The 12,988-nt window shown below is 39.4% G+C and overlaps 1 protein-coding gene across 1 annotated transcript in view; it reads right to left on the minus strand.

Moving 5' to 3' along the window:
- Positions 1–6,214: 6,214 nt before the first annotated feature.
- Positions 6,215–12,988, minus strand: part of LOC124141365 (transcription factor Dp-1-like) — a 37,975-nt gene continuing 31,201 nt past the window's right edge. The window contains exon 12 of the mRNA XM_046509360.2: positions 6,215–12,879. Within this exon, the coding sequence (XP_046365316.1) occupies positions 12,672–12,879 (208 nt within the window). The 3' untranslated portion in view covers positions 6,215–12,671. The remainder of the gene's footprint in view (positions 12,880–12,988) is intronic.

The following is a 12,988-nucleotide window of genomic DNA, read 5'->3' on the forward strand; positions in this document are numbered from 1 at the left end:
ATGATTTTATTTTTACATACAACCACGTAAGTTGTAGAGAGCGGTAATACCATTGGAGGAAGGTGGGGGAGAAATCATGAGAATCTGCGGATTCCGGAAGGAGAATCAACGAGCCCGAAAGGCCGGATCGATTTTTATTTTTTTAAAATTTTTTGGGTGAGGTGAGATGAAATGGGGTCCAAGATTATTGCACTTACATAGCGACGTGCATGCACGTGTATGTGTGGTTGCTTGTACTAGTCCGGACTGATGCCGATTTATAGTGCTAGCACACTGAGATACCATGCCGCAGTTTAAAATGACTACCCCCACTCAGACACAGTATACTGACTCCGAGCCGACCAGCCCCTTAATGTCGAGCGCCAGACAGGGTAAAAAACAAGTACCAACTTTTAACGTCCTTTGGTATGACGCGGCCGGGGATCGAACCCCGGACCTTCCGCTCTCCGGGCGGACGCTCTACAACTAGACCACGAAGGCGGTCCCTCTACTTTTCTTTTTTCTTTCTTTCTTGGAATCGACAGATTGGGGTGATTCCTCCGACTTAAACAATGTCATAGTTGATGAAAAATGTCTCAATTATATTTTTTCATAATGACCTATACCTTCGTCAGTGGTCCTTGTTTAGAATCCGCGGTCAGAATGGCCAATGAATTCCCGGCTCAGAATCATCTGCATGAGTGAGTGAGTGAGTGAGTATGTTTTTACGCCGCTTTTAGCAATGTTCCAGCAATATCACGGCGAGGTACCCCAGAAATGGCTTCACGCATTGTACCCATGTCGGGAATCGAACCCGGATCTTCGGCGTGACGAGCAAACGCTTTAACCACTAGGCTACCCGACCGCCCTCATCTACATGAAGAATAGTGTGATCATCATGATGCTTCAAACATGCGAAAGTATTAATATATGTCGTTTGTTTGTTGTTGTTAAACGCTGTACTCAGCAATACCAAATGACATCGGCCTGTAAATGATCGAATCGGGACCAGACAAACCAGTGACTGATATAGTGAACAACGTTCCATGCCGTCGGGGTACTGTGACGCCGGGCCCATTCAGTCTCTTCGTACAACAATCATAGGTTGTTGGGGACGCTCCCACTCCCACGGTAGGATATATGTAAAGAAATTCAGCCATTACATATTTACAAATTATAGACTTAACGTGTCGAGATATGGATATCTAATTGGAGAGAGCGGAGAATGTCAGAACCAGGTTGTCGTCTATGGTGGCAATTTTATACGGGTTGTGAAAGGTGTCTGGTGACGTTACAAGGCCCTTCACTGATAACAGACCCGTGAAGTACCGGGTTAGAAGAGGTCTTCAGCAACCCATGCTTGTCGTAAGAGCCGACTAACGGGATCGGCTCGCTGACTTGGTTGATATGTGTCATCGTATCCCAAATGCGTATAGTCGCTATATGGCTGAAAAAATGCCGATGCGACGTTAATTTTAACTAACTCACTAACTCACCCAATCGCATAGATCGATGCTCATGATGTCAATCGCTTGACCTGACAATTTACACACGGTCGCCATATACAGCTAGAATATTATTGTGTGCGGCGTTAAACAAGAAAATACACAAAACATTGATAACAGGCTTTCACACACCACCCATGCCCACAGTATACAGTCAAGTCCCGTTAATCCGACATGGTAGGTTGCATATGCGTGTGCCGGATTAACGAGTAAGTCGGATAAACGAAATTGTATGTAGCATTGGGCACTGGTGGGGTGAGTGGGTATGGTTTTACGCCGCTTTTAGCAAGATTCATGCAATATCACAACAAGGGTACATAAGAAATGAGTTACACGCATTGTCCCCATGTAGGGAATCGAACCCGGGTCTTCGGCGTGACGAGCGAACGCTTCAACCACTAGGCTTCCCCATCGCTCCTGTGACGTTACTGCGATGGCATGCATTAATGTTGATGAGTTCCGAGTCGTCTCATGACGGACACAGCAAGTTTAGTTTTGTGTGCTCATTCGATATTCATATTTGAGCTATTTGGTCTTTTGGTGTGCGAATTCGAGAAAAATGACAACATTGTTTCCATCCATCTTTATTTGTTTTTCACTCGAGTGAGTAATTTGGGTTTAACGCAGTTTTGAACAGTATTTCAGTTATATAACGTGCCAGGTTAATGTGGGGGGAAAGCCCGAAGAGATGCAGGTGTGGTGCTTACAAACCTAGAAACGTAATCGGGGCGAACTGGGATTCGAACACACATTTATCAGTGTCTGGTATGCCCAAGGGACGCAACTCTGCACAGCGAATTCTGGCAACTTAGACGAATTGACCTTTTATTTGGAAGGCCGGAAAAAACATCACAGAATAATTTCCAGTGAATAGTTTGTGCGATTATTTCAATATATTACAGAGAAGCGTTCATATTCAGACATATGTTACCAAAGCAACGCGTCGAGATGGACGAAACGGGTGTTTGTGCGCCATCAATCTACAGGGGGATCTTGCACGTCACACGTTTTTCAAATGTACCTGAACGGGAGATTGTTGTGCCATATGCTACTGGTACCAACGGCTTGATGGTGAGGCTTGGGAAGGGTGCGCGTAACATACAGTATATTAACATTTTCACATTTCGGAAGAGTGAGAGAGTGAGTGATTATGGTCTATCGCCGCTTTTAGCAATTTTCGAGCAATATCACGGCGGGGGATACCAGAAATGGGCTTCACACATTGTACCCATGTGGGGAATCGAAACCGGGTCTTTGGCGTGACGAGAGAACGCTTTAACCACTAGGCGTCCCCACCGCCCCCATTTCGGAAGAGTGAATTTGGTTGAACACAGATTTGAACCGTATTTCAGTTACGTCACGGCGTGTCAGCTTAATGTGGGAGGAAAGCCAGAAGTGACGCAGGTCTCAGACGTTTACTTTTTCGATGAAACCACGAGCACGGGTATGGTGCTGACAAGCCTAGAAACATAATCGGAGCGAATCTGGGATATGAACCCACGATCATAGGTGCCAGGCACTCCCAAGGGAGGCAACTCTCCACGGTGAACTGGTTACATGATAAAATATGTGCATGGGGCATATTATGAGTGAGTGATAATTTCAGCATTATCCAAGCTACGTCAACAATAATCAGCTTCACTCATTGTAAACATGTGGGAATCGAACCCGGGTCTTCGGTGTGACGACCCAAAACTAACGATACTATAACTAGATACTTAACGCCCCGTGGCAATGCGAAGAGCACGCAGATGACTTCATTCAATACAGTACGTCGCACTATATAACGTAGATATATGAAGTACACCGCGATGGGAAGGTTGTACACGCGTGCTTCAGCATAAGCTATATAGACCAGGCAGTTCGTGTATTTTGAAGACATGCGTGCCGACTCTACCTTATCAAACTGTTCGTGAATATATATTCGGTCTTAAAATATACCGCAAAATGCGTCTGAGCTATTCGTCCTGATTTGAAAGGTATATACAAGACGCTTATTTTAACTCATATATACCTCCTATATTGGAGCTATCACATGTTGTATTAGACTAACGTTTAGTCCCAGAAATGTAATTTTCTCATTAAAATTTAAATCCACAAATAAAAAGTATTTTCAAATGCAGCAGTTAGACTTGCCAATGTATTCTACACTTGAGTTAGTATATTCTCTTGGGTCTCGGAGACTAGTGAGTGAGTATGGTTTTACGCCGCTTTTAGCAATATTACAGCAATATCACGGCGGGGGACACCAGAAATGGGCTTCACACATTGTACCCATGTCGGGAATCGAACCCGGGTCTTCGGCGTGACGAGCGAACGCTTAACCACTAGGCTAACCCACCGCCCCTCTCGGAAACAAAAATGCAGCAATACTTTTTTGTGTTAATGTTAGGGTTGGTATTAGTAAAGCTGAATCTGTAAGCGACCCCATTCGTCACTTGATGCCACATCTGAGACCTGTCCCCCACGTCGTGACTTACATCGTTTTGGCACCAATGTTGTCTCCACTCGTGAAGATCCGGGACGGAAGGGATCACACAACAATGCTGGTCGTATGAGGCGACCAACGGATCGGGTGGTCAGGCTCGCTGACTTGGTTGATGCACCCATCAACCACGAACTCACAAATAACAGCTATAAAAAAAACTAACTGCAAATTCGGTTAAGTAATACACCGGTTATGTGACAAAGTATCCAAATATGTAAGAAAAAGTTAACCTCACCTCAACACAACTTCGGAAAAGAAGAATACGAACAAGCAATGTTTAACTCATACAGTCTCATACAATAAATCATTGAACTCATCTATTCGCCTGGACTCCTTCATACATTTTTCTGTTAGTATGCTGGCATATGTCACAAACAATAACGCGTGGGCTATAACACGATAACTGTTCAAGGCACATGTTTCCATAGTCACTTTAGTGGTATTACACAAACCTAGAAGAGAAAGGTGCAAAACATTCACTGACCGAAACGTCAAGTTTCGTTCTGTACATGCAGTCTATTGCTTCTACAAGGAAATGGTTCCAAACGGCAATAGATCACATGTTGATGCAAGGGCGGATCCAGCATTATTAAAAGGGAGGGGTCGAATAACAAATCCTGTCTCAGTGGGGTGCGGTTTTTTCTACAACATACTCATTTGGTTTTCAAAAGGTGGCGGGGGTCCGGCACCCCCTGGGCACCCCCTCTGGATCAGCCTATGTATGTTGAACGCAAGATTCACATGCATCATAAGGTGGACGACCAAGCTGTCACCTTTTCCATTACATTTCTTTATATTAAAATGGCACGCATCATTCGAGCCAGGCATTCCGATAACTAAATCCGTCTGTGCTGGACACGATAAATTCGTGCGAAATCGTGTGGACGAAGGACCATCAACTGTGGTTTCACATATTCCCCAAATTAGTTCACTATGATCTGGATCATACTTGTGAATATTCAATCTCATTAAAATCAGACCTTAGTTCTCGCTACCGCTAAACAAATATCTGAAGACATCCCATTAGAGGTCATGTCAGAACGACCTTTCATCCCACCAATCAGAGCGTCGCTTACCAGATCATGAAAGTAACAGTCGGAATGTGATTTCTGATCATACAACCTCGAAAACTTTACACGGGGTATTCCGAACGATGGTTACGGGTTTAACGACTGAATAAATACAATCAAGACCATCAATTAGCCATTGCAGAATTTTCTTTTGTTCAGGTTTCAAATTTGTAATCGAGAATTTGTCAAAATATGTTGCGTAGCGTAGTCGCCAATTTGAAATTAGTGCCGTAAAGCACGAGAAAGCTGCCTTCTGATTGGTCATTCCATTGGTCGGTCAAAGTTCGCGCAAGCTCGGTCTGACGTGACCCGTAATGGGATGTCCTCAGATCTTTGTTTAGTGGTAGCGAGAACTAAGATCTGATTTTAATGAGATTGGTGAATATTGCAATTCGTTTTCTTCAAGACGATCATGGTTATTAAGCAGCCGAAACTTACTCTTAGGAGCCTGAATTTCGACCTCAAGATTACCTCTCCTGAATGTCAAAAGGGACAACTGGATATATGGAAGTTCAACTGCGTTTGTATAATACCGAATTACAATCCTGTGGAATCCTAAAGAGTGTGTGATTTAACGTTGAAACAATGTCGCGACAATATTAGGGGAACCTATAAATATTTTATTTTCTATTTTAAAAAATCCACTTATCGAAATCGAACTTTGGACTGTACCTCTCCTATTGATATAGAAACTGTATCCCCAATTTGAAAAGATTCTATAAATTAGTTTTCAAGTTACAGGTCGTACAAATGTTGAAGAAATAAAAAGTTCTAAGTTCAGAACATGAAAGAAAATCTAAATATTGAAATCAAACTTTTCACTACACCTCTCCTATTGGTACAGAATGTGTTCGCCAAGTTTGAAAGGAATCTATGCAGTAGCTGCTTTTAAGTTTAACATAATGTCTTCGGAAGGAGGGACGGAATTCCTTGGTGTAACTATATACCGGACAGAAGAAAGTGGGGGTATAATAATGTCACTTGTAGCGCGCAATTGTCCATAACACTGATGCATGCCCTATGGGCAATGCAAGAAGAGAGAAATGATAGGTATTTAGTTGTCACTTAAAGGTTGTCGCTATCAACCAAGTCTCTGAGCTGGACCACACGATCCACTTGGTCAGAGACCAGCAACCCCAAACATGAAACAATACAAAACAACAAACACCATATCATCTGCACAGCTGTTTATGATGTGTAGCATAGAACACGGGTCTGTGATAGGGCTGGATGACAGTGAGTGATGTTTTCAATGAGGTGGACACGTAAAAGTAGCTTCCAATTGACATCGTTTTCCCTTGACTGCAAACCATTTGCCATATGTGAATAACCGAACATTATGGAGTTGACGAACTATTTACAATGAGGACAATTCTAAAAGTATTCAAGATCAAAGATAGTGAAAACTTGATTAATGTCTGACAATTGTGAAAAAAAGGAAATTGAAAATATGTCTTCGTTTGAAATCACAATATGCAGCCTTTATAGTTCAAGCTAAATTAAGAAACGTATTTGCTGATAATTGTTACATAGATATCTTTCACTAATCAATAGCATGTAGCTCTGCATATATATTCAACTTTTGTCTATACTTTACTATAGAAATACTTTCAAACAGCTTCAATTCAACTCTTATGTATCCTCTTAAAAGCAGGCAAGAAACTCATTCTTGTCATAGGCTAAAAGAAATTGCCTTACTAGGACTCGGGTTGGACACATCCAGGCCCATTCTTAAGAAAACTGCATTCATAGTGTTTGTAGGATAATTTAAACCGCACACATAACAGAATATAATGCTTGCAGGTCAATGTTTTGTTAAACCCATCTGCATTTTAAGGTGCCTGATCCATGTTATTTATCAGGACGAATATAGTTTTGAATCAACTCCAGTCAATGGCAACCAGGTCTGACCTCCCAGGCTTCACAATAGTCTCACAATAGTCAGCACAAAGATGTATTGGGGAACAGGCACCAGATGTGCAAGTGCAGCACAGTTCCACAAATCAATCTATGTGCTTTAGGGCCAACCAATTGATATTCTTGGGGAGTGCCTGGGATTTTATTGAAAAAATAAAATTGTCCCTAAACATTCGTGAAAAGAATTATTATACTTCAGAACTTTGAAAAACAGAAAATATTGCTTGCAATTTTTTTACATTGTTGCAAGGCGTTTTTCTTTTCAAAAATAATTCAGGCTCGTAGTTTAAAAAAAATATATCTGGTTTTGCAGCTCAAATTAAAAAAATGATAATCTTGATACAAAATCCCAGACTCCTGAAAGAATATGAAATGGTCAGTCCCTTAGATGATGTCAATGACCATACATTGATCACAGTTGATCGCAAAAATCTCTTTAGGGAACTGGGCGCTGGAGAGCAACATGCAAAACCTTTCAGCCTTGACATACAATGTTTTTGTGAATCAAATCATTACACTGTTAATCATTGCTAGCTAGTTCCAATACAGCTACTGATCTGTTAATTATATGGAGTTATTCCAAACTGTGGACAAGCTTGTATACCTTAGTGGGTTGACAGCATGAGATAGATCCATATTGTCCGCTGTGAATATCAGACAAGTATAACGTAACTAGCTTAACTAGTATTTCCACTTCGTCACTAGGCTTGAACTGGAAGCCATGACTACTTCTGCAGACACACGGTGACTAATGGCTTTTATCAATGTGCCAACCTGGAGAACCAAACCTAGAGACAAACCAGTACCAAGTACTGGTACACCTCTGCCCTTCTGTCCAGCATTAATATACTCCACCTGTAGTTAACTGGATGATAAAAAAAAATCTTCATTGGCAATTGCAAAACAATTTAATATCAAGTATTCACAACTTTAGAGTAGGAATGGCAATGGTTGCAGTTCACCTCTCTATCACACAAGTTGTATAGTTGAAATAGTGAAAAATAGTCATTAAATATACTATACATCAAATTTGCTTAGGGGCTAAGGACAATGATGGTAAATGGTGGTCGTTATGCCTTGTGATGAATGTTTATGTACAAAATGATTGATTCATGGTAATTATGACAACTTGCTATAGTTACCAACGCCGGATATATATATATATTTATATATATATATTATCAAGGCACCATTTCTTAGAGCTAGTTCATTAACATACTCCCCATTAAACCACCCTTCCTAACGGGCTGAAAGAACACTTCACCTTATAAACATGAATCTCAAAGGTTGATTGTAAGAAAATTAAACTATTAACCAATACACTTGGTTACAGCAAAATATTTGATGTCGTCCTTCTATTTTCCATTAAAAAACAGTTACATGTTATCTCTATCACATCAATTTCGACTAAACCAAATAAACCTTTATTTATCAAATTTAAACCAGGATGTTCTAAAAGGTGATGTCGTGTTTCAGTCCATTATCAACACAACACTAAATGTGGACCAATTGCATATTTAACAACTAATGTTAAAACCCAAGGAATAATAATTACTCAAGTTAATGGTGGTTTGGTCATTAAAACTTTTGATTTTTCTTTCATTTTTTTGATAACTGAATCACAAAACGCCTGACTAAAGAATTATATGAAGCATTATGAATATAGAAATTGTCAGCATTCAGAGAATTGTAAAATAGATCAAATTTAATGTATCATGATGCAAGAATGATTCAATCAGTTGAAAGGAAGAAGGTACTCTATATCTCTGAACACATTCAGGCCTTCCCATGGCAGTATCCCCTGTTGAGCTGGATATGAAACTGAGTCAGTGATTTAAGTAGAAATATGAACATAACTGAATTAAAATATTCTCCTAATTTAGCCTTGATTCCTGCAAGACAGTAACATATATTCACTGTTAAATATATTCAACATCAAGAAATTTAACGGAGGATTTACATATCAACCTCTTAAAACATGATTAAATTTCGCATTGATAAATGTTAATTTCTTTTCAGCTTGGCTCAGCATGATGTTGAAATGAAAAGGGAAAAATATTCTTTTGTACAAAAAACACAAATGTTGCAGGCTAAAGAAGGGAGTCCAAATATAATCATTTTGGTTGAAATATTTCTTCTGAAATAAACAGCTAATACAATTATTAATAGTAATGTGTCCTTGTACTCCTTATAAATGCTGTAAGAAGTCCTCAATGTGAGCTTACCCCTTTTGAGCTGAAGGAAAACTGTACAAGTCATAAATGCTTTCCAAATTGCATCTTTTGTCTTTGATTTAGTGACCAGTTTAAACAAACATGTTGCCCCAGTACAAAGTTTTTTCCAAGTTTGGGGGGGCAGCTTAATGATAAAGCCCATTCACTTCACATGTTGAGTAAAATACACATAATCATCATTATCATATGATGAAACATCATAACAATCAAAACTGCATAACTAATTAGTGAGAAACATGTGTCATTCATTTGAGATGCAAAAAAACATTTGTTTGAAATTTCACATAATTCATTGAAGCTGAGTGGATTTCAGCAGTTGGTCTGCATGACTCGGGGGTCTGGCTACAGTTCTGGATTTAGCCAAGACCTGCCTGATAGCCAGACTAATCAAATATTCCAAGTGTGAGGGCTTCTGCCACTTTCACATCCTGGGCCACACTGAAACATTTAAAACTTGGAAAATATAATAATGTTGCCTTAAAACAGTGTCTGCAATATTTGTTGAGTCTGGGACAGGCATGATTAGATTGCATGGAACCATGTCCGAAATGGAATCATGTCGTGGCTGTTAACTTTTCTGTCGGGCTTCATGAAATTTTCCTCGACCTGCCCGAATGTCTGGCAGATAAATTTAAACCTACTTACATCTTCAGTTTTATATAACTCCTCGTAGATTCTCAAGTAATTGTTAGCATTATCTCACCTGAATCAAGACGCGATCTGTCTCTTTATTTTTCGCAATGTTTTACCTGAATGCGGGCAGGTAACTTTGAGTGAGCAAGCGAGTATGGTCTTACGCCGCTTTTAGCAAAATTCCAGCAATATCACGGCGGGGGACACCAGAAATGGGCTTCACACATTGTACCCATGTTGGGAATTGAACCGCAGTCTTCGGCGTGACGAGCGAAGGCTTTAACCACCAGGCTACACGACCTCTCCCAGGTAACTTTGAAGATGGGCAGGAAACATTTATGAGTCACCTGCCCGACTGTCTTGTTCGGTTTTAATATTATTTCAAACACTGCATGGAACAGATGATCAGTAAAGAGATGCACTGTGACAACCTATCCTAATTTAAGTTATCCCTTACCAGCAACATGGCACTGACCTATTCTCAAGTGTTCAAATCTATAAGGTAATCACTTTGTTTTCTCTGCCTGGGAGCATGGCCTGGTTTTAATGAGACAGGCCTCAAAGTTAAAAAATTTCCCAAGTAGCCATATGGCTACAAGCATTTTTCCGAGTAGCCAGTGGTAAAATCAAGAAGTTGAGCCAATATTGTAGGTAGCCAAAAGCATATAAAATTATCTTTTATCAAATAACTATTATAATATGTACCAGTTATAGCATTAGTCTTGGAATTGTATATTAGTGGAAACTGTACTTGATTTTTGTAACTTGGGACTCCAACAATGATGCAATTTATGTTACAAGATTATATAGGTATATCTGTGCTTATGCAATGAGCAATGTCAACTGAATAAGATACTAATTACATTAATATTTATGTATTTCTGTTCATTGTCGATTTTAGCAGGACTTATACGCAAGTACAATTATTAGCCGACATGTTTTCCACATTTAGCTGTTATATATTTTTGTGTCTTCAAATGTGAAGCAATAGAATTTAGTTGCCACAAGATATTTTCAAGGTAGTCATTAGATTTTGGACAGTAGACAAATTGAAATTTAGGTTGAATTGGCGACCGTTTTAGTCGTAACTTTGAGGCCTGAGAGATGTTATCTCCAACGGTGTAGGTTATAGCAGCCATTTGCATTCATTCGTCTATGCCCGTTTCATTAATACTCAAGTGTATGAGTTAAATTGAGTGGTATGTCATAAAAGGCAATTACCATAAAATTCAGATTGTCTTCAAGACATGACAAGAAGATTCTCAGAGTCTACTCCGACCTTCCAGATCTCTGAGAGCAGGGATACTATTTTATACAAATGGAATCGAACATGGTTTTCCTGCATAATGGTCAGATGATGTGACCTCTAGGCCACCATACAGCCACTTAGAATAGTTAGAGCCTACACAAGTTATCAGTGCATAGATGAGTCAGTTTGTTTTCCATGTATTTAAAGCCACAAAGCTTTAACAATAGCACCTCTAAGGATATAGTGTTTGGAATCACGCTGTTGAGGTACTTGTAGTAACCAGGGTAACTTGTGAAATGTTCTTGTAAAAATATATAGGAAATTTGTACTGTGTCAAATATACAAATATGTACAACACTGTAATGTTGGTTTGCCTTAAGTCACATCTTATCATTGTTATACAGAATGTCACACTTGTTAGCATGAGCCAAGTTTTTCAAATTGTCAGAGAGGGGGGGTCCTAATGTGCAGACACTAAGCTGGATCTTATCAATAATTATATTTCAAAGTAACATTTGTAAAAATTGTCCTACATTTTAAACTCCAAATAGACAAATATTGGTTGCAATTTTCAACCATACCAGTTGAGCCATAGTTAAAATATGAATATGTTAAATTTCAAACAATTGTTTAGTCCAATGTTATGCCTATTAAACATGGAAAATACTGACATTTGTCATGATGAAGGAAAAAAAGTACCCATGATTAACAACACGATCAGTTTGGCGGAAACAAATAATTTCAACCAGTTTCCATGACAACTGGAAAATAACCAGCAACAGAATATTAGTTTCTGCAGACAAACTTCATTAATTTAACAACTTATACTACCATAAATAACATTTAGACAAAAAAAATCTACTGGTAGAAAATCAGATAGTTATAACACTAACCAAGTGTTTCTAAAACACTATAGAGTGTAGACCATCACTATCACATTTTAGATAAAAACACTCCACAGTGAAACTACTGCACACTGTCCTATGTCAAACAAAGCTGCAAATCTATCACCCCTAATGACTACAATTGACTCTTCCACTGACATAATGAAAGATAGTCCACTGAACACTTGAGGTATGGAAGCTACCAAATTAGTAAGTCTGATAAAAAATTGCCTCCATAACTAAAATACTTAAGAATAAGATAAGTTATATTAATTTCAAATCAAATATTTATATACTTGGCCACAAACCAAAATGACTTAAAAATTTAGATTTTCAGCAAAATCAGTATAAATTAACCAATCATGTATGGGTGTCAAAATTTGCAAATGACTAACTAAATTAATCTTGACCTCTTCATTAAGCAAGTTCCAGAAGCACGACCTGAGAAAGTCTCAATGACAAGACAGTATTCACATGGAGATGACTTGTCACTTCTCCATTGTGTCTGGTCAAATTGTTTGGAGTGACGTTTAGCTACCATAGCATTAATTGTTTTCTAGATTTCGCCATTTGCTGCTGAAGAACGACCCTTTTGTCAAGGGTCGATGAGACGCAATCATAGCACACGTGTGTCTCTGTCACCATGGCAACAATACAACTGCCAGCTGCACATTTATTGCTCATCTCTTCCACACAATTCACTTGGTTTGCCTTAACCCATATCAACTGGGCTGGACCGATCACTGTCACTTTCTTCGTCGGAGAAGTTTTCCGACGGTGTTTCGGTGGCTGTCCGAGAATGCACGTCGGATGAACCGAGACTGGACTGTCGAGATAGAGCGGCGGCAGTCATGGCGGCTACTTCCGCTTCGGTGTCGCCTGCACTGAGGTAGGACTGAGCTGCTGTTGCCTGACGATACCTGGACATAATATTGAACATCTTTCAGCAAAGTAGCAAAATGATGAAGCCAAACCAATATAATCACTTGTTTTAACAGACCATTAACAACAAACTATAGTAAAAAATAT

This window comes from Haliotis rufescens, unplaced genomic scaffold (genome assembly GCF_023055435.1).
Source record: "Haliotis rufescens isolate VD_foot unplaced genomic scaffold, xgHalRufe1.0.p SCAF_25, whole genome shotgun sequence".
Lineage (NCBI taxonomy): Eukaryota > Metazoa > Mollusca > Gastropoda > Lepetellida > Haliotidae > Haliotis > Haliotis rufescens.